This window comes from Carettochelys insculpta, chromosome 16 (assembly GCF_033958435.1).
Source record: "Carettochelys insculpta isolate YL-2023 chromosome 16, ASM3395843v1, whole genome shotgun sequence".
In the NCBI taxonomy this organism is placed as follows: domain Eukaryota; kingdom Metazoa; phylum Chordata; order Testudines; family Carettochelyidae; genus Carettochelys; species Carettochelys insculpta.
Window position 1 is genome coordinate 4,697,443 of NC_134152.1, and position 22,231 is coordinate 4,719,673.

Genomic DNA, 22,231 nt, shown 5'->3' on the forward strand with positions numbered 1-22,231 from the left:
CTTGGGCATTCTTTTCTATTTTCAAAGGGCTGATGGAGCTTTGAAGAGTGTTACCAACAACAGCAGCATCAGGCTTTCATTTCCATCTCCAACAAAAACGACATCGACCTCAGCTCCATCAAACCCACCAGCGCAAAACATTAAGTGTTCCTTTGATCGATTGTGTCAACAGATCAGCACATGTGGCTGCTCCATATTCCGTGCAATAGGCCATGGCTCTGTCTGAGCCCTGCTAAGGGATGGTCTTCTGCTGGAGTGTAAAGAGAGAATCCAATGGAAAAAATGGCAAAGAAGGGGTTTTTAAACTTTACTCTTTCTGTATCAGCTCAATTTTCATCAATCATGAATGCTTCAAAAAGGACCCACTCTTTATTCTAGGCTTTGATTTTAGCCATTTCAATTAGATTATGACAAAATAAAGATGCAATGCTCATATTCAAGTGACCTCTGATAACAACGGCAGTAACACAAAGTTTGCCCAGGCTGTGAACACTGCTCCACCTGCTGGCATGTATGTGAATCTGTCATTATTCCGGAGCCCAGAAGCTCAGATGTTTAATAACTGCCTCTTCTATAACAAGAAGTCCTGTGGCACCTTATAGACTAACAGATATTTTGGAGCATAAGTGTTTGTGGCCAAAGACCCGCTTTGCCTTTGCCCACGAAAGCTTAACTCCAAAATATCTGCTAGTCTATAAGGTGCCACAGGACTTCTTGCTGTTTTTGAAGATACAGACTAACTCGGCGACCCCTCTGATACTTGCTTCTTCTATATAAGCTGGAGCAAGTGACCTGAACTCCTGAGTTGCTTCATCACTAAAGCTTACATTCTGTGCTACACAGACCCAATAAAGCCAATCAGCAATAGACTCATAAGACGCAAAGATATTTATTGACGTCATGAATAAGCACATTTCAGTGTACATCAGGCATCACTTTGGCCAGTGTAACAGGTGCACGGCAGGGGCTTCCCCTGACCAAACGGGCCTTTCCTTTATGAATTCAGGCCTCCTTTTGTACCACTGCTACTGGAGAGTAATAGCAGCCACGTGCTCTCTGGATCTGAGTCTCTACCAGCACACTGTTCGTTGCTGCACGAGTGATGCAGGAGGCAGGCGGAGGCCTGATGAAATCAGTGGCCCTGGAAGGCCACCCCCTCCAGGCTGTGACGAGAAGCTGTTTCTCGTTAGGATTTCTTCACTTTTGCTGCTTCAGAGAGTGACCGCTCTCTGAGCTGCTGGACCAGCTCTTCTGCGTAGACTTTAAAAAGAGGAGTAGGGTCCTACGAGAGACAAGTGGTTCATGAGAGACTGAATCTGAGCAGCAAAAGATTACAGGAGGGGTAAAGCACACAGCAACCATTGGAGCTGGTTAAACCATGAACAATCATTGATATCAGTGGCTGTTTTAGTCCTCACCTTCTACACGCATCTGCTCCCTCTACCTGTACATGGCAACAAGACCTCTCTCTATGCACTAACCTGAAGCTCGCCCTTGGGCTGTTCTCCCAGGCCCCTCCCATCTCTCCCCGAGAACAATGCGTTTTCGCTCTTGAACACTCCCGGAGGAGACGGCAGCATGGCGACTACTGAAGATGAACATCCCAGGCATTTCACTGAGCAGTTTTCCATCCCTCCGAACGGAACTTTGGCCACTATCACCTCACTAAGAGCGAAAGGACCTAGGAAGGGCAAGGAAAATAGGTAGAGATCTGGGCAGGACTGAGCCCAGATGTAACTTGGTAAGGGGTAGAGCAAGTGGGGTCTGGGCTGTGGTACTGAGAGTTCTGAGGGAATGGCGAAAACTGATCAGTCCCTCCATTCAGCTATACCTATCAAACAATTTCAGCCAGATCACTCAGACAGCCCGTGGTCAAACACCAGAGGGGCTGCAATCCTTTTACTGGCTCAGCAAAGCACGGTCTTGTGCTCATTGTGATGGCGGGCATCTGTGTCTGGACGTAGAGCGATGACTTTGAAATACCCCTTCTGATCAATTCCAAAATTTCAGAAGTGTTCTGCACGTGTATGGGCAGAAGCTTATTGATTTGGGGGGAAATCAGAGAACTAGAAAGGGGAAATGAGACACAAGCCCCTCATACCTGCTTCAAACTAGCAGCTATAACAAGCCCTGTAATTGTCTTCTCGATCTAAAGACCAGCTGACAGCAGACATTAAATTCCAGCACAACACCCCCGCCTGTCTGCCCACTGAGTTTTACAGGTTAACACCATGAGTGACTCACCTCCCAAATCCGAGAAAAGAAATCACAGTTGGAGCAGGTGAACAGAGGAAAAGTGAAGGACGTTAAGGAAGAGTGGTGCAGGATAGGAGGTCACCCCAGCAGGAAACCCTCCCCGTGTGACTCCGTCCTGACCCCACTTGAGGACTGCCAGAGCCTTCTGACATTGCCCGGGGCCTCCAGGGTTCCCTGATTGCTTTAAGTCCATGTGTGGCATGACTTCTGTTACGTGCACCGCTACAGAAGTGATGTACCACATAACAAAAGTCATGCCACATGTGGACGGAGAGACAGGAGGGATGGCGAGGGGTTGGGTTGTAGGAGGCGGCTCAGGGCTGGGGTGCTGTGTGAGGTCTCTGGTTGGAGGTGCAGGGATGAGGGGGTTGAGGTGCAGGCTACCTTGGGGAGACAGGACTACCCACACCCCTCTCTCACCATGGCAGCTTACTACCAAGGGAAGGGTGCCCGTTCCCCAGTCAGACAGGGCCAGGCTAGGCAGAGTGGGAGCCAGCGAAGGGGCACATGTGCCCCAGCAGCAGCGGCAGCTCCAGGTTAGACGGGAGAAAGGAGCCCCCTCCCCCGGCTCCAACACGGAGCTGCCACAGCCAAATGAGAGAGGCGCTTCTGCTCCGGCTGCAGCAGTTCCTTGCTGGGGCCAGTGGGCAGAGACAGCTTTCTGCAGCGGGGCAGAGACAGTGCTCTGGGCAGCCCTGAGGCAGGCTTGTTAATCAGGGACTGCAAAGCTGAGGGGGAACTTGTGCGGCCTCCGCTAACGACCCTTTCTGCGCTCTGCTCCTTCTTCCTCTCCGCGACTGCCGCACACTCTCCCCCCTGGCACTGGTGGGCTGGAATCCCACCCCTCACGAAACTCACAAACAACTAACCACACGTGGCTGTAGCTTTCTGTGACTGCTAAGGCTGCAAGCAGGGGGGAGGAAAGGAATACTGGGGGTGAGTGTGGGGCGCACACCCTGCAGGCTGCTGGGGAAGTCCTCTCTCTTCTGATGCATCATGGCTGCCAGTGGGATCACCCATCCCTACTTCACAGCATGAAGAAGCTTTGCAGAAATACTAATGGAGAAGTGAAACTGAGGTGCTGATAGGACTGCAGGGCGAAAGCGGGACCCTGCAGTCACATCTACACATCCCAAGCAGCACGGAAGTGACCTGGAAGAGGTGCAGAAGAATGACTCGAAAGAAAGAAGCCAGTAGAACCAAGACATTCCCATGGTAGGGTCAGTGTTCGGGGGGGGGGGGGGAGAGAGAGAGAGAGAGAGAGAGACTGTCCCTACTTAAACACCCTCAAGGAAACCATGTCACCAAACCTCTGTTTGAAACACCTCCATGTTGGCTGTGTTTATCACCATGATGCTCATCTCAGAGCACAGCACGAGTTCTTCGTAAAGCAACTGGAAACAACAGCCAGTGGGTGCTGCCAAGGGAATACGCGCACACTGCTCCCACACAACACAGGACTCACCTTCTTCTCAAGGAGCCTCTGCTTTTCTATCGCTTCTTTCAAAGTCAGCCCAACCCACTCAGCCTCCTCTTCCGGAATCATAAATTCCTGTGTGACCAGAGGGACGGGTTAACGGCACAGTCCTTACTGGGAAAGCTGGTGAGTGGCTCCAGGAGGACTGTGGGACTCTCCTAGTCAAATGAGGGGGGCTGAGCATTGCACGTGCACATTTTTCATTTCTGGTGATGAGCAAAGAAGCTTATTCTCTCCCAACCAGCTCCCTACTTCTCCATTTAGCCAACAGGTCTGTTTCTGATTGCACGCAAGCTGCCAGGCTCTCTCTCAGGCCAGCATAATGAATATCAGAATAGTGTGGGATCTGGGCATTATGCTAACACTAGCTCTGTGATGACTACTTCAGAGGGCCCACCTCCCCTGTGGGAGCCACACTAAATTAGAACGAGCAATAGCCTGGACATGGGGACAGGGTCTCACTGCAACAGCAGCTCAGATGGCCCCTCTCGTAATCGCGGTGATGCTACATGCTCAGCCGCCATTTCAAGGCCTTACGGGCAAGCTGGCTAACATTGAAACTGGGAGCCTTTGCCAAGCGAACCTTTCATCAGTCAGAAGGGCAAACAGCCCATAGAAAATGACAACTGTCCACATAACGGAAGTGGACAGATATTGCCTCTACCCTCCAGTTTTAACCCTGAGACTAGCATCTTGAACGATCCATCTCCCCACTGCCTAGCGAACGTTACCAGAGAGGACGGACAGGTACACAAGCTGCACTGCACACATTGAGCTAATGTTAACAACGGGTGAACTACGCACCTGGTACTTGTTATAGATCGCCTCTCTCTTTGCTGGATCATTTGGGTGCAGGCTAGGGTCCCTCCGAGCCAGCCGGAGCAGCATCGTTCGTTTCAAATCCATCCCTAGCTTGGAACACAGGTCAACCTTTGGAGTCTGCAGGAACAAAGTGTGGTGATAGCTTCAGTCCTCCTTCCTGCACCTCTGGTGGCTACTCCGCAGCACTGCCGGCTCCGTTACAGGCCGCCTCGTGTTAACACCCAGGAAGGGAATTTAAACTAAGCACGAGGAAAATGCTTCAAACAGCTGCATGAGGAGCTGCTAGAATGAACAGCCCAGGGCTGCTATTGACTCTCTAGAAGGGCTTGAGACAGAGCACAGCACCTGGAAAAGACCTCTTGGCTCTCCCGTGAACTTAAGTCATTCTGAGGTGCAGTCAGAGCGTAGCCCCTCAGGCCCAGCTGCCCTAACACGTGATGCTGAAATCAAAGTGGAGCGTTACAGGCTGAGACTGTTAGGGCCGCGCTGCCATGTTAATGTTACAATGCTTGCAAGCAGCACTACTGACATCTTTTGGGTACAGCCCGATGGTGACAGCCACGGTGCTGAGCTGGACCTCGCTGCAAAAAACTCAGGGGCTACCCTCCCATGTAAGTCAGCAAACCAGAAAGACATGCGCCTTGCCTTGAGGATGTAGAAATCAAATCCATAGGCTGTGTCGATCAGGTCCAGGGTTCTCATGGTGACTGTAATGGTCAATTTCTTGTCAAGGATTTCACTGTACAACTCCCTCTCAAACAGCTGCGGCTTCCAAATCTTCTTCAGTCTGTTTGAGAGCTAATAGGGATAAACAGGATTCCCAAAGAATTAATCATCCCTCTGTTAATGGCTCCCCTTACTCAGAAGGGGCTGCACAAACGCTGGCTATGTTTGGCCAGAGCAGTGCATAAGAACATCCATACTGGGTCAGACCAAAGGGCCATCTAGTCCAGCATCCTGTCTTCCAACACTAGCCAGTGCCTATATTTTGTCACAAAGCCTCAAAGGCAGGCATGGAAAAGCAAGGTCTGCCCATAGAAATATCATGTGGGGACTGCAGAACCCAGTATGCAATCTGAGCAGCCAAGCCACACTGCGTACTGGGAAGTGCTTCTTACCAACACTCCAGTCTACTCCATCTGATGAAAACTTAGCCCCTCAGAAGGCGCTGTAATGCCAAATTGGAACATCCTGGGCTCTGCCCATTGATTTCTGCCTCCTCCCCCACATCATCTTCTCCTTGCCAATCAACCTTTTTCAGGTTTCATGTTGCTCCAGAGACCCAGAATTTGGGATCATAATAGGACACACCAAGGGATTACTTGAGACAAAATTAAATTAAGAAGTTAGTTTCTAAAATATTTCAATGGGTGATTGCACAGGCAATTGCAAATTAAAATCTACCTGGCAGACTAGATACGCCATGGTATGTACAAAAGCTCAGAAATGAAGAAGGATTATGCATCAACACACATTTGCATAACCACTATAAAGCACATACTGTGGCTGCACAAACTACTGGTGGCACGCACACACCGATCAGTATGAGACTGATCTGCTCACAAATTTCAGTTGAAAATATGGGAAGTTATAATAATTGCAGGTGACAACCCTTGGACAATTAAGAAAATGTGATGTGCAAACATTCGATGTTAGTATATTGCAAAATATTTATATCCGCTATTCTTGCCACATGCTAAATAGTATTTCTGAAAAGAAAATTGCCCATTAAAAACCAATACACACCTTTTAATACATTGTCATTTGACAGCTTTAACCAATAAGCATGACATTAAGGTGCAGAAATTAATTTAAACTGTAAAAACTGTCAATCACGAAGAAAATGCAATAGCTCAAGAATGAATCAGCATAAGGAAAACTGTTTAGTGGGAGAAATGTGCATGACACTATGGATACGTCTGAAGAATAATGTAGATCAACAGGTTAGTAACTTAAATAATTCACTTTGTAATGCATCACTCTTCCAGACTCTCTCTGTGCCTTTTAGTTAACAAGTAAATTCCCAGACCCTTTCTGTGTTGGAAGCTGCTAGAGAAAAAAAACAATTACCTTAGCTAATCCATATAGGTTCATTAGTTAACTAGAATTAGAATGGATCACCTAAAGCATACACTACAGAAAGCTGCAGAAAGTGCATGTGATTTAGTTATTACCTTTCCTAATGTACTGCTGCTGCATCTACAACTTGACACACATAACGGGTACTATGTACTACAGCAAACCCTTGAGATAAACACACTCAAGTTGCACGTGTTGTGGGTTAACACAGCTGCCACCCCTGACAGGAGCAGGAAACTGATCCTGTCAGGTGTGGCAGCTGAGAGTCAGGCTGCCGTCCCTGACAGTAGTGGGGAAACTGCTCCTGTAAGGGGCAGCAGCCTGACTCTTGTCACCCCTGACAGAAGCGGTTTCCTGCTCATGTCAGGGGGTGGCAACCACTGCTATCAAGGGTGGCAGCTGTGAATTACACTGACACCCCTGACAGGAGTGGTTTCTCAATCTCCAGAGTGGCAGGGAGCTGGGAACCAGGCAGCAGCCTGCCTCCCAGCTCCCCTCCGCTTGCAGAGCCAAGAAACTGAGCAGGGCAGCAGCCTTGGTTAGTGTCCTGGCTCCAAGGAGCAGAGCCACGCTGTCCCTGGTTCCCAGCTCCCCTCCACCGGCTAGAGCCAGGAAATTGAACAAGGCTGCTGCCCTGCTCAGTTTCCCCACTCTGCAAGTGGAGGGGAGCCGGGAGCCAGGCTGCTGCCTGACTCCCAGCTCCCCACCACTTGTGGAGCCCAGGAAACTGACCGGCTGGTCCGTTTCCAGGGTCCAGCAAGCTGCAAGCAGTGGGGAGCCGGGAACTAGGCTGCCCCCTGGTTCCCAGCTCCCTGCCACTCAGGGAGTTAGGAAACTGACCAGTCCTGCAGGGCAGGTCAATTTCCTGGCTCCTGCAAACCCAAGGGAGCCAGGAACCAGGCTGCAGCCTAGTTCCCATCTCCCCTCGACCTGCACAAAAATTCGAGTTACATGGGAGTTGCAGAAACACAACCCCTGCGTAACTGGAGGGTTTACTGTATTTCCTAAATTAATAAAAATCAAGTTGTCTAAAAAAATTACACAGGTATACCTTCTTAGTTGTTGTAAAATGCTGTACTGAGTTGTAAATTTACATGTTTTAGGGACCAGATTTGCGCCATTGCTAAAGAAATATGTGAAGAAGTATCAGTGAGAAACAACTTAAATCAATTATTTTTTTCTTGGTGATTTAAATCAATCCATGCTTCTCATTCTACATAACTTAGTCAAATTGCGCCAAGCTGAAAACAATATTTTTTCAACTGAACAAGTTTCACTCCGTTCCTAGTGAAGCTTAAGAGGCTGGTGCTCAAAGTCTCTTATCTGTGCTCAAGACCATCAAATGCCAGATGAACAGGCCTGAAGATTATAGAACGATCCACAGGATAGAAAATAAGGTTTTATATGAAAAGCATCTTGATTAAATAGAGTTCTTATCTTCGGTGTAAATAGGAGACGAGCCACAGCATTACAAAAGGAGAAATAAAGTGGCTTACATTAAGTTTATTAATTACCAGGATTATACTTCCAAACTTCATGGCCATAACTAACCTAGATGGACTGCCAACTGTGCTTCTTATAAAACGATCTGCAGAAAACTGGGTAAAAAGCAATGACTTTCTAGATGCAAGGGCCCCTTTCTAAACCACCTGAGGCTAAATTTATCACTCTTCATACTGTCTAACTTTGTCTATGACTTTACTTCTCACCACTCTTCTCCCCGCACCCTCCTGGGGCTTTGCCGCCTTTACAACTTTAAGGCTACAGCAGCTCCTCTTCCCCATGTGGCTGGGTCTCTGTTACACAGTCCTTTACAACGCTGCATACGTCTCATGATTAGCCAATGAAAGTATATCAGCTCACATCTTATATGATGCTCTCGCTACAGCAAGTGAGAGAAGGAAGGACAATAAACCCTGGCTTGGAACACTTGGTGCCGACACTGAATAAGAGTTACAGCAACTACTACCCAAGATCTTGCTAGTGAAAAGTGTGTGCACTGTGGGAGAACAGGGATTCACTTTCCTTCCCTTCTGATTTTGCTGCTACAGTGTGATGATGGCAACTACTCACGGCGTACTTCCGGATTGTACCTACAACTGGCCAAGTTCAAGAATGCACTTACAATGTTAGTGTTCTTGTTTTCACTTTCAAAAGTGGCTCACCCACACTTCACATTTACTCACTTTGTCATTGTGAGCATAACGAAAGCCCGAAATCCAGCCTTCTCCTCCCCAAAGCCCTTGCTGAGACTCTGGGGGGTAGTAGACTTTGATAGGAACATCCTGCACTCGCTCTCGTTGGCCAGTTTTTGGATTTAATTTGTATTTCACCCCAAGGGGTTTCCAGTGAACTGGAGTGGCTTGCGTATTATCCTGTAACGACTTGAGATAATGAGCAGGCAGACGGGCATAGATCCCCTCCTTCAGTTTCAGAGCATTCCAGATCCGCAGTGGGTATTTGTGCAGCGGCATTAGGCAGAGGATCCTGTTAACAGACAGCAAAATGGACCAAAGATCACAGAACATCGATAGACAGGAGCATTAAGCCAGCCACAACATCCGCCCCTTGCTTGGTATGTGTTCCTGAGATGAGCAACGTCTCAGGTGCTCCAGGAGCACGGGCCCGGAAGAGAGTCAAACTACACCTGTTCTGCAACTAGGTACCCCAGGGCATGCGTGACACTCAAACCCCAGGAAAGCCCAAACCAGTGAGGGCGTAGTCTTTGCGCCAGAGAGCTTTGCAGGTGACAATGGCCCTTGAAACAGAACAGTGCTGGGCAAGAAAGTGTCGCTGCACAAAACTCCCCTACAAACGCTACCGAATTCTAGAAATGCCCCTAGAAATGCCCCCAGCAAGGCCCACCCCGACATACTGCCTTGCCCCCACCACCTGCAAGGCTTCCCCTCACGTACCACCCTGCTGCCCCCATACACCGCCCTACTCCCTCCCATGGCTCCCACACACACACTGCTCTGCTTCCCCCAGTGCTTCCCCCCACACACTGCCCCTCCCCCCACACACTGCCCTGCTTCCCCCAGTGCTTCCCCCCACACATCGCCCCCTCCCCCCACACACCGCCCTACGCCCCCCAGTGCTTCCCCTCACACACCGCCCCTCCCCCCACACACTGCCCTACGCCCCCCAGTGCTTCCCCCCACACACCGCCCCTCCCCCCACACACTGCCCTACGCCCCCCAGTGCTTCCCCTCACACACCGCCCCTCCCCCCACACACTGCCCTACGCCCCCCAGTGCTTCCCCCCACACACCGCCCCTCCCCCCACACACCGCCCTACGCCCCCCAGTGCTTCCCCTCACACACCGCCCTACGCCCCCCAGTGCTTCCCCCCATACACTACCCCCTCCCCCCACACACTGCCCTACGCCCCCCAGTGCTTCCCCTCACACACCGCCCTACGCCCCCCAGTGCTTCCCCCCATACACCGCCCCCTCCCCCCACACACTGCTCTGCTTCCCCCAGTGCTTCCCCCATACTCCGCCCCCACCAGCAGGTCTTCCCCACACAACACCCCCCGCCCCGCCACCGAACCACGACAACCTCGTTCCGGGCACTCAGGCAGAACACTCACCTCCGGCCACCGGAACCGGAACCAGGCTACCTCGCTTCCGGTACTAGCCATTGGCTGCCGCTGGTGCCACTCGCACGGCCCCGCCTCTGCCATCGGGGGCCGAGGGAAAAGTGCGCGCGGGGAAGAGCAGCGGAGCGCAGCAAGGGAGCGTCTGCAAACCACCAGCCGGCTCCATCTGGGAGCCCGCGTAGCAAGGGGCCAGGCTGCTTCCAGCCCGCCCGGGCCACCGGTGCCTAGGGGCAGAGCCCCAGGCTGTTCGGGCCCCCAGCGCCTGCAGCCTCAGCCGGGCACCGGCAGCATCGAGGTCCGTACCCGGTGCCCGCCCCACCCCCTCTTCCGGCACGGGAGAAGCGTGTCGCTCTCCGGCGTCTCTCGCCTGGCCATGCCCGCAGCTGGTGCTCGGGTCCATCCCTGGGCTGCACCCAGCCCGTGACAGACGGGAAGCTCCTGCTCAGTCTTAGCCTGAGGGCAGCGGTGGGCAGCCAGCAGGTTGCACGCAGCCCAGCTCGGTGCAGCCCGCAGGGCATTTTGCAAGGTACAGGGCTGCCCGTTGCGTAGCTCATTTTCCCGCCGGCGTTGCTAAGATGACACACACACAGGGCCGGGGCAGGTGAACACACTTAGTTTTCCGACCTCTGGCTTCCCTACGTAAGGGCCACGAGCTTCGAAATTAGCATTTCATAAGCCTTCTTTGCTGGCTGGTTTAGTTCCAATGTAAATGTTTGCTACTGTGGTATCACAGGGCAGAAGCAAATGAAAACAATGCAAGTAACAGCCCCCTCGTCTTTCACAAGGGTCAGACACACTAACACAAACACTTTGATCTCTAGTAACAGAGATAGCTGCACTTTGATCTCTGCTAACACAAGTGAATTGGGCTGTTAGCACTTATCTGACTTGGTCCGCCAGCCTTACCCGCGGTTCTGCTTATTTCCCTTTCTTAGTCTCGGGCAAGGCTTTATCTTAGTTGTCTCCTACTTTTCCCCTACCAAACACGCTATGGCTTGTTTTCACTGGACAACTTACCATCATGACCCCACCAGCATTACTTACAACACTAGAGCTATATGTACAACTAACTCCCTGTGCAGATGCTCATTCTGGAATGTGTGATTTTTTTTTTCTGTCACGGTTGATGTTGCTTTGAAAGCAGGATGTTTGAATGCCCTTGGACAGCCTGCAAAGGGTGAATGGCAGGAGTCTTCTACTTGCCCCCTTCTGCAGCTGTGGCTTTTGGCTTGGTTCTTGCGAGTCAGTTGCCGGTGCTGGTGGCCCATGCAGGGTGCAATGGGGTACGTAGCAGTCTGCTCTGTCCCTCGCAACATCACCCTTCTACCACACTCCCTTACAGCCCTGCTGGATGCCATCTCTCTCTCGTCATGCGTGTCCTTGTCTTGTGCACAACAGAAATGAGCATGACGGCTTGTTCACAAGGCAAACACAAAACTCCTGTTGCAGCCAGGAAGGGTAGGAGCTGTTCTCTAATGGGTTGCGAAGAGTACATCCTCAGTGAGGTCTGTGCCAGAGCTGGGACTTCCAGCACAAAGTTTTGCCGCTGATCTTAAGAAACAAGAGGGGTTCTCCCATTGCTGCAATAATAAACCCACCTAATGAGGAGGAGGTAGCTAGTTTGAAGGAAGAATCCTAATACAGACCAGCCATTGCTCATGTTCTGTTCCAGGTACAAAATGAGATGGAAGGGCTAATCTGCTCTTTGCAGCTATTGTCCTGGGCAGCTGCCTCCGGATTTCATAGGCCCTTTGGATGCAGGCCCCGAGTTGGAGCTGGTGTACGCCAGAAAATTAGCTCGACCCAGCTATAATAATATAAATAGAATATCGAGCAAAAGATCTAAGATACAGCACAAGGTTGGGCTCACACGCACGAGCAATAGGGAAGGAACAATTCCGGTGAATTATGAGGCGTTAGATGTCTGGTCAGGGATCACCCATGAGGGAGAACACGGTTTGGCTTTTCTGCCAGTAACCCTGGCAAGAACTAACCATTTCCATGTTTTCGCCCACCCATTCAGCACACTACATGCAAAGAGGCTGGTACTGCCAGGCCAGCTCCAGCTGGATATTTACACATACAGGTTTAACCCCTCTAGGCTGGCACCCTCAGGATTTGACCAGTAGGAAACCAGAGAATTTGAACAAACCCCGGGAGAGCAAAGCTGTCCAGCAGCATTACCAACACTTCCATGGCTTACGGGGCTCTTTGAAGACATTTAGGGGTAAATTGCAGCTAAATAACAGCACAGAACCCTGAGAACCGGGACTGGCGGCTGTAAACAAACTTTATTGAACTACGGGAAATTTGGCCACACTCACGCTAAGCAGACATCTGGTGAACTAAAATCATGCCGGACCAGAGAGCGGTTCAACCTGAGACCACCCACACGGTCTCAGCAGTGAGGCCAAGGACTGAATGGGCCACAGAGGCTGAACTCCATCACACAGAAGGTTCTTCCAGCTGGGAAGTGAGACACAGTGATGGGAAAGAGCAAACACACACCGACGATGTTTAAGTTAAACTTGTTCAAAGGAGAGATGATGAGGATCAGCCTCTGGAACAGCATCACCCCCCAATCCTCTATCATCCCCAGGAAAGAAGAAACCGCTGGGCCTGCACAACTTTCGTTTGCTTTTTATTTGCTTTCTTGCCCTCGACATACAAATATAAAACCCCATTCCAGAAAGTGCCATTGCAGATTGGACCATCTCAAGTACAATTTCATTAATTTCATTATATTATAAAAACTAAATAAAATTCAATTAAAATCACATATATTACAGCAAAAAAAAAAAAAAAAACCCCAAACACATTTCAATATTGGCATCTGCTCAAATTCTACCCAAGGCAATTGACAGTACATTTATTTCCCCAGTAAAATGATACAAGATAATTCTTTCCAAATCATAGTGTTGGCAATGAAGAGAAATAAAACTAGCAAAATAATTTAGGAATTTACCCCCCACCCATCCCAAAGCTCAATGTGCTTCACAGCATTGAAAACTATATTTAAAAAGGCATAAATTATTATTGCTCAATCTAGTCAGTATGCAGCATTCTAGCTGCAAATGCAGCATTCTACATATAAAAGAGTTGCAAACAATATATTAATTCTCTAAGGCCAAATGCTCAGCTTACAACTAAGTTGTAACAACTGAAGGGAAAGTGCTAAAAACTGGTGATTAAGCTACAGGAATCCCAGAGTGTATGAAATCCTGCTCCAATGAAGTACAAAATTACTACCTAGAGCACTGCTATGGGAGGTGAAAGGAACAATAAGGGTACGAAGGGAATACAGACCCTGCTGTGATGGATCTTGCCTAGTGGGGATGAGCTAAATCAAACTTATAGGGCAACCCTGCCAATCACAGTACTCCTCCCCCTTATTAGGAGTAAGGGAAATCGATGGGAGCACAGGCTCTCGTCAACCTCCCTTAGTGGAGACAGCGTGGAAGCCTAAATTAAGGTACATGGACTATAGCTACATAATTAATATAGCTGGACTTGTGTGCCTTAATTCAACTTTCCCCTCTAGTGTAGACCTGCCCTAAGACAGAGCCCAAGGCCTATAGTAGCCTAAAGGCTCGTAGATTCGGGACATTATGTCTAAATATAAAAATCTGGTCGTCTTGTTTCTAGGAGCTACTAAAAAGTCAAACTGCCACAACACTTAAGTGTTCCACTCGGCCTCTCCCATACAATTTCACATTATCAGTAGCATGGAGTGAGGAGATAGTCTTTTGTCCAGCAACCTTCCCGGTCCGGCAGACCATGGCTTGGGACCAGCATCCACAGGGTTGGTGTCCGGCAGCCCAGTTCCAGCCAGCATCTGCATGGTCTGGGCTGGGGGCAGAGCACTGGCTGGCCACCCAGAGCCAAAGCCCACCACCTGTCCTGCAAGGCCAGATCTGGAGCCTGCCGCCTACCCTACGGAGCTGAATCCCCTCTGCCTGCCTTAGGGCAGTGCATGGCTGGAGCCCCATGGAACCCAAGGCCAGATTCCTCGTGAGTGTGAGATTTGGATTGTAGCAGCCCATGGGAGCACAGGGCTGCTTGGCATCAGAAGCCCTGCATCTCCCCTAATCCATCAAATTCTCTTGTTGGGGACCCTCCAGGTCCCATCCATGCCAGACCAGGGAGGCACAAGATGTTGTGTTCGGAAACAGCCTGCAATAGCCATTCTGTCCCTTCCCTCAGTGGCTTTTTCAATTAGTTGCAATAAGTGTTATTCACTCTTCTGTATGTCTGTCTGAAAAACTGGTAAAGAAATATGGAGACCAAGGAGAGGTTCTCCAGGAGCAAGATGCTGATTGACTCAGCTTGCAGGTCATCCCCAGATTCATCTGCACCAAATCCAGCCCAGCCCCCCAAAGAGAGTTTGTGGGAACTTTTTAAGTTAGCTGGTGGCTGGCTTAGCTGCTAGGGAAGGGTGAAGCTTGAGGCAGCTGGCAAAATGCTGCGCTGTTTTTCAGAAGCCAAATAATCTTGCCCAGAGGGAGCACCCCTCCTGAGCAGCTCTTACTCTCCTCTCTCCCCTTCTTCCCAACCACACTCTGAACAGACTTTTCTGTCTTCCTCGGCAGCTGATCATCGTGAAGGAAGGATCCCTGATGTCAGACAGCAGTTAGATGCGATATCATGTACGGGAAATAGCCAACACTCTACTCACAATCAGACCCACGTGTGAAACAGTGGGCATCCCTGAGGGAAAAGCAGGAAGTAGCATACAGTGAATATCCCTCGGGCTAGGTATTCACGCATTGTCTTCCTTTTGCTTGCACAAATTCCACATGCAAATACAACTGCAATTTTGCTCCTGCAGTTTATTTTGCTGAGGTATCTGGTCCCCGGGTTGATATGTGCACTTGGACATTAGTATGATCTCAGCTGTAAACGCGAATGATTTAGCACACAGATAGGGAAGCCTAGTTAAAGCCAGGGTGCAAATGTGTCCTGTTACATTCAGGAAGAAACAGGTGTCCAATACATGGGATGTCAAAGGGTCTGACTACACTACCAAGGTTTGTTGGCAAAACTTGCATCGATGCCCAAAAGCTGGCAGAACAAAAGCCACCAGAAGGTGTTCACACTTGCTCCCTGCGTCAACAGAGGATGTCCACGCTGGGGGCGCCCTTATGGACAGTGAGAGCAATGTACGGTGAATTAATAGCCCACAGTGCAGTGTGGTGGGAGAGAGGAGCTGATCCCTGCACATTTTGGGGTTCCCTTTAAGTTCTCCCACAGCTGCCTCAACTCCTGGAGGCAGCATCATGTGTAGCTCTGTGAGCTCTCCATCAAAGCAACACAGCTGCCTGTCCCCCTGCCCGGGCTGAGGCGAAGTCCAACGATTTGGTCTTTCTTTGTTCCCCAAAGGGAGCAGCTCACTCAGCTGTCAGATACCTCCCAGAGCTTTGAAAGGGGAGGGGTCACAGGCCTGCAGAGCAGCAGCAATCAAAACTGTGAGCAGAGCCATCAGGGCAAGGCATTGTGGGATACTGGTGGAGGCCAGTTCTGTCTACAAAAAACAGAGTCTACACTGGACCTCTCTCTCAGCAACAGAGGGAGGAAAAAAGTCTCTTGTAGGGATGTTAAGATTTTGTTGCTAAAAATGGGTGTTCTCCTGACAAAAGTCGCAGTGAAGTGTGAACACTCTTGCTGTTTTATCACCAAAAGGCAGTTTTGGGCCAAAAAAACTTGGTAGCAGAGACACGCTGAAAGTTTCACTCTGCTCTCCACTCGTTTCCAGGACTCACCTACCTTCTCTCAGCCACCTACTGCCATCACGAGAACTGCTATAGCCCTCATGGGCATTCGCACAAACTCCAACAGCGGCTGATCTGACACGTGACAGGAACAGGAATGAAAACAGTGGCCTGATCTAGGGTCTGGTTTTTGTTTCTGTCATTGCTCCCCCAACACAAAGCAGGGTGTGACGGACTCACAAGCCACAGCACATCACAGAGACGGGCAAAGGTTCTACAACCTACGGGTACAGTGTGTTTCTCTTTCCACAGCTGCGCTTTGGGAGGGGCAGACTCCCACAGCCCTGCAGCTCCCCAGCCACTCGAATACGAGACAGAAGTGCCTTTGTGAAGGAGGCCAGGATACGGCCCCTTTGAAAGCCAGTTTGTGTTCTCCTGGCTGAGTCTGACCGCCTCAGCTCTGCAATGCTGCCCACACCTCCTGGGGTCAAACATGCCCACTTCATAACGCTTTCAGCTCCGCCATTGAAGGCTCCAGTTCTTCACTGCTTGAAAAGTGAGCTTTAATTCCCCACCCTCACACACCCTAGCGAGTCTGCACAGCTCTGTTCACCTGGCGGAAGCTGCTGCCGCCGCCTTGTGTTTAATTTCTCAGCGTGAAGGATTCTAAACCCTCCCCGAGGCACAATCACCGACAGAACAGAGGTAAAGCCTTTAATTGGCAGTTCCCAAACGTCTGAGGGCAGCCGCCCCAGTTAGCAACCAAAATGCCAGCTGTATGAGTCAGTGCCCACACCAGCCATTCAGAGTCACAATGCGCATGGCACCTAACTCCCCGGGGATTGCTACAAAAGCATCTTGCAGCAGGCACATGACAAGGCCCAGGTCCATCACCTCCCTGTGGGGAGGAGGGGAAGCGGAGCGCTGGGGTGACTGAGAAGCAGGACTGTATCTTAGCGCGTGTCCCCTGCCCGCGTGCACACGACCGTGGGTCCGTCTCAGTTCCTGGAGGGAGGAACACCAATGGGGCACATACACACTTGTTTTTTCCAGACAGCAAACCAGGATCTGCCCTCCCAAGGATACTATAACGACCTGGTGCAAGCCCTAAATCCAGGGTTGCCCAGGGGCCTGACCCCAGCCTCACGGGGTATACAACTGACAGCTTCCCGAGCTACTGGAGACACAGAAACCTGGCACTCCCCAGCACTGCATGATCTGCCCACCAGCTGGAATGTAGCTGGCTAGGCTTACGGGGAATATACCAGGACATGATCGTTCCCTAATGCTGAGAGAGGCACCTAGAGAGGCCTGCCTGTGAAGGGCAGCTCAACTCACAGGCCTTCTCAAAGCACTCAAGATGCTTCTCATCCATAAATCTTCCTCACCAGAGTCCACCTGCCTTTGAAGGGGCAAAGGGAAGACGCAGGCAGACAAGTGCCTGACAATCAAACACCCCAGAGAGACAGGCCACCACTATAGCAACTTCCTGGCTCTCCTAGGATGCACTGACCAAAAGAGCTGCTTTGGGAGCGTCAGATCCCTGCTCCTGAATCCACCCTTGCAGTTCTGGGTCAGGTCTATGTCGCCCTCTGTGCTGGATGTCACTGAAGTCTCTCAAAGGCAGATATACTATGGTGCCATCAAATCAGAATCTGAATTTTAGCCTGTGTTCTCCTGCAAACGCAAGCCCCAGCCGCCTCAGGGCGCAGCTCTCACACCTGGTTTGCTCAGCTGCAATCACGCACCAATCCCTGCGTGGGGTCCAATGATCCAGAGCAAAGGCTTTGGAGGATGGCTCATTACTGCTTCCCCAAAAGGGCACTCTGCAGTCCCTGAGATCCCATCAGCTCCAGCTCATCCACAGCTGGGGTAGCTGCCTTTTTCGTGGCAAAGTGAGGCAAAAATCACAGGAACTCCAAGGGGGAACCAAACCAGACACCATCCTGCAGCCCTCTACAGACAGGTAACGAAGAGCCCCAGGCCAGCTGCCAAGGCAGGAAGGGAGTGGAGCTCTCGTCTTTTTGGTAGAATGTGGATGCAGGCTATTCCTTTCTTCACAAAGGGAATTAGAAACCCCTCCTTGTCCCGTGGAAAGAGGGTCGCGGGGGGGAAGGGAGGATGACTCTTCCCTGGAGACAGAGACCCAGCATCAGCACAGTCAAACCTGCTCCTGCTGTAACACTGCCCTGGATCACCAACCAGTGCATTGCTGAGTTCTGGGCATGCACAGGTGGCAGCTTTCACTGGCCGGGAGAAGGGGGCCCCAGGCCTGCCCTCTGTCCCACTGGCCGGTGACCCTGTATGCCAGCCCCACTCAAGTCACCGCATAGAGCTCCTCGCGGTCATTTTTGCATATCTGATAGCTACAGGTGAGCTGCTGCGACCAGGCCCAGGGTTTCTTATGCTTGTCACAAGGCGGGAGTAGGAAAGCCACACTGCTGGCCACCAGGATGTGCCAGATGCTGTGTGTGTAGTAGTAGTTGTCATTGGTTTCCATGAACGCATACACCGAGAGGGCCACGAAAGCCAAGGTGATCCCTGGAATGAGGTAGAAAACCCAGCGCTTCCATGTGGGGGGGTAGCAATGGTGGCGCTTCACCCCCTGGTATACCTAAAGGCACAACACCAGAGAAGAGTTATGGCAGCACAGACCCCACTCTGCCATGGGGACCAGCAGATGCTCACACTGGTACCCGGGGAGCCAACCGGGAGGGGACCAAGCTGACCACTAACTAGTCTGCACCTCCCAGCGAGAGGTGTCACTTGTACCACCTAGGTCCAGGGAAGGAATCCCAGCATCTGCCCCGGCACGGTGCAAAGCCTGGACTTGTCTCAGTTGTACCCAGGGCCCCACGTACCTTCAGTTAACAGAACTGCCGAGTAACTCACTTGAGCATGCAGAGTCGGGCAATGCCCAAATCACGGTTGCTGTACCTTTGAAGGCACAGAGCAGGTGGGTTGCCAGCAATCACAACTGGGCCATGAGAGGCCTGGCAAGTTAGATCTGCTAGGATGGCTGGGCTGAGACTGGTAACCAGGGAATTCCTCGGTTAACTTATGCCTACCAGCTTAGGCGCCTAACCCCTCCCCTTCACTGGTGTCACTGCATCGCCAGGTCACCCTGATCCATGCGGGTAGGGAACAAAGCCTGAGACCTGCTCCTGGGGGCATGCAGGGCTTTTGTCGCACTCAGCTACTGCAGCAGCTCCTTCCTGACTGAAAACACGCTTCTCAAAGCGGAAATAAAAAGGGAGCAAAGTGCCGGCCAGGTGGCCCTCCCCAGCAGTCACTTACCCATGCGATGATCATGACGATAAGAGCAAAAAGGCAGGGGCCCATCATGTTCCAAACGCCTCTGCGGTCCAGCTGCAGGGACATGGCAATCAACAGGGTCCCCAGCATAAACAGAACCTAAGCAAGACAAAAGGCGGACATGACATCAGGAACGTAACCCCCGGACGGCCTTACAGTTGCTGAACAGCATTGGTATGGCTTGGCTCCTAGAGAGGCCAAAGCCCTCACTCAAACGCAGGATCCCTGGAAGGGAGACTCCTGCAGAGAGGTGGACGGGATATAGCAGCACAGCTTAGAAAATGCCACCTGGGCCAGGACAGGCAGACGCTCCACACCTGCCAACGTGGCTGTAGGAGAGAGGTTCTGTGCTGAGCACGCTGTGACGCTGAGAAATGGGAGGAGTCAGAGAAGAGCAACTGACAATCACTTCGGGGCAGGGCCTGTCTTGGTGTTGTGTTTACGCAGGGGGGCCTGGGCTCCACAGTGCTTCCCCAGCAGAAACTGCCAGCAACTTGCAGGAGAAACAACAAGAGCTAAATCAGCAGTTTGGCTGGAGGAGGGTGAAGAAAGGAGACATGTGACTATCTACAGCTAATGAAGGGGGATGGCACATAGGGCCCTGGGGAATGGATTCTGTTGGGAGGGGAAGATTCGACTGAATGCAGCAGAGCACAGGCCCCAGCCAGGCCCAAGCACAGAATTAAACAGGCTCCACCCCACTCAGCTAAGTGTCTAATGTGAACAAGCAGAGCCAGAAGTCAGGCAGGTCCTAGCTTAGACCTGCCTAGCCCATCAGCCCCTGCATTTCTGCAAGCTCTCAGTGTGGACAGGTGAGTAACCATCTCTCTCAGAGCTATTGCTTCAGGGTCTGCAGGGAGCCTGAGACAAGGGCTCAGAAGATGGTGAGCTGCCCTAGTCACCTCTAGGAGTCTGACTCTGAAACCTGCCCAGGAGGGCACAAGGCTCGCATAGCTGGGGACTCCGTGCAGGACAAACTGCATTTAGCATCAGGGAGGGCCCCCCCCAGGACATGCCCCAACCTGCTTGAGCGGCGGTCAAGGAACAGGGAGGGCCAATCTCCCCACAGAGAAGTAGCGGCGTTCCCCACTAGTCCAGCAGATGGCGCACCCTCGATACCGCTGGCAGGGAGGGCTCATGGCATAGAGGTACCACAGGGTACCCCACCCTGAATGGGACTGTGCCAAGGGCCCTGGGTTACCTTAACAGACATCAAGCCAAGTGTCAAGGACATTCAGGGGTTTTACACTTATGAACAGTGGAAATCCCAGGACCTTTGCCACTGACACAGGCCAAGGACACCGAGCAGCCACGGCAGTGGGCAGAGAGCGGGCAACGCTAGCCAGCTTTTGCAAAGCCATGTGCTGGTCTGTCAGTCCCAGCCCGACCCAAAGCCCAGTGAAGTCAGTGGGAACCTACCCACCAACTACAGTGGCCTTTGTGCACTGGGGCTAGTTAGTTATGGAAATGGGGCGCCCTCCAATCTCCTGGGAATATAAATGCCAAACGCCACAGCCCCAGCACTGACGCAGAGTGCAGGCTGCAAGGCCAAGCGCTCAGGAAGCCGGGAAATGCCACTTGTAGTTGAACGTGCAGCCCGAGCACTTGTCTGCATAAGAAACATTGCCCTGGCTTCTCAACTGATCTTGTGAAACCAATTCCCTTGATCTAGGGCAGGCCACTGAGTCACGTGCATGCACTAAAGGAGAATACTTCCGCGTGGGGCAACGGGAAGGGAGAGCCTTTGGATCTGCGGCTGTCGGAGATGGGTCAGACTGGCTGGTGGACAGCGGAATTAAGGACAGAACAACAGCTGATCCCCTGGCACTCGCCGATCCTCGATTGTTTCGCTTAGCAGCGTGACTGGTACTCTGTGCACTGGATGTCCCTGTTACTCACATATTTTAAAATTTTCTTCACTCGAGCCATACACAGGATCGTCACCCAAATGGCGACTACGGAGCCCAGGAAGTCGCAGTACTGCAGAGTGTCGTAATCCATGATGCACATCACAGCAACGCCCGGCTGGTCGCACGCATGGTAGAACTAGAGGCAGGGAACAAGAAGAGCCTAGTGCAGTGGAAAACCAGCACATTCACAGGGCCACGCTCCTTTCTTGGATGAAGTTGATGGACAAATACTAAAGGCTCATCCTGGAGCTCTGGGTCTCTCCAGGAGTCCCTCCCTGCAGGGAGAATCTGCTGGTCAGTTGCAGCAGGGAGACCAGCTGGTTGTGCACTAGATACTTCTCGGTGATGGGCCTGCCCAGGACTTAGGGGGAGGAAATGCTCGTTTCTAGACAGACTCAGCAGCCCGTCCCCTGTTGCCCAGGCCCTAGGGCACCTCAGCTTCCCAAGACAACCCCGTTCAGGTCCCCAGGAGATCTTGCCAAGGGTTTCTGGAGTGTGTGTGTATGGGTGCGGGAGGCTGGGCAATCTTGTTCTCTGGAGACTGTGTTGTTTAAAGGCAAAGTAGCAGCACCCCCTGTCCTCAGGCCCCTTCTGCAGGCCTCCTCGCTGCTCTGCTCAGTCATGACTAATGCCACCCCTCTGCCTCCTTACACAGATTCATTCCGTTGTCCCACTGGCTTGGGGGGTTTCCTGCATTCAGAGGGAGAGGAACTAGGAACAGCTCTGCGTGTATTCCTGCAGCACCTCGTCGCCATTGGGGTAATGGAGGGGCGGCTCTGTTACTATAAGTGCCGTTCTTAGGATAAGTCTTTAGACATGAGCCCTCTCGTGGGTTAAGTGGAAGGCCCAGGTTCCAGACTACTGTCCGCAAATAGGCAAGGCAGAGTGTGAGCATGGCTGCCCCCTCCTCTCTCCAGCCTGCCTGCTCCACGTCTGACTCAAGGCCCTAGAGAAGCACGTACCTGGCTCACACAGAGAATTATCTTATCTCCCATTAAGATCCTTTAACACACAGAGCAGCCCCCCAGCCCTGCGCCGCTCTCCCATGGTTCCCACTGATCAG

The 22,231-nt window shown here is 51.6% G+C and overlaps 2 protein-coding genes across 4 annotated transcripts in view; both read right to left on the bottom strand.

Annotated features, from left to right (window-relative positions):
- Positions 1–870: 870 nt before the first annotated feature.
- MRPL28 (mitochondrial ribosomal protein L28) lies at positions 871–10,214 on the bottom strand. 3 transcript variants are annotated; one of them, XM_075010243.1, is made up of 6 exons: positions 10,196–10,214; positions 8,821–9,121; positions 5,201–5,353; positions 4,538–4,672; positions 3,722–3,808; positions 871–1,282 (listed from the first exon to the last, which is right to left on the bottom strand). In XM_075010243.1, exons 2-6 carry the CDS (start codon positions 9,106–9,108, stop codon positions 1,187–1,189), a joined length of 759 nt encoding a protein of 252 aa, XP_074866344.1. In that variant the 5' UTR covers positions 9,109–9,121; positions 10,196–10,214; the 3' UTR covers positions 871–1,186. The 3 variants fall into 3 exon arrangements, with proteins under 3 accessions (XP_074866344.1, XP_074866343.1, XP_074866342.1); XM_075010242.1 differs by lacking the exon at positions 10,196–10,214 and adding an exon at positions 9,282–9,489; XM_075010241.1 differs by lacking the exon at positions 10,196–10,214 and having other exon boundaries at positions 8,821–9,488.
- A 2,524-nt stretch (positions 10,215–12,738) lies between these two features.
- The window catches only part of PGAP6 (post-GPI attachment to proteins 6), a 39,823-nt gene continuing 30,330 nt past the window's right edge, over positions 12,739–22,231 (bottom strand). Inside the window, 3 exon segments of the mRNA XM_075010240.1 lie at positions 12,739–18,557; positions 19,241–19,357; positions 21,158–21,304. Coding sequence (XP_074866341.1) covers positions 18,261–18,557; positions 19,241–19,357; positions 21,158–21,304 — 561 coding nt within the window. The 3' untranslated portion in view covers positions 12,739–18,260.

What these genes read in the sequence shown, in the direction of transcription:
- MRPL28 (XM_075010241.1), bottom strand. Translation starts at nt 9,162, where the DNA reads ATGTTCTGTGATCTTTGGTCCATTTTGCTGTCTGTTAACAGGATCCTC. An exon ending in GTTATGCTCACAATGACAAA is followed by an intron (nt 5,354 to 8,820) that starts GTGAGTAAATGT and finishes TATCCCTATTAG; the next exon opens with CTCTCAAACAGACTGAAGAA. An exon ending in AGAGGCTCCTTGAGAAGAAG is followed by an intron (nt 1,283 to 3,721) that starts GTGAGTCCTGTG and finishes TGTCTCTCGTAG; the next exon opens with GACCCTACTCCTCTTTTTAA.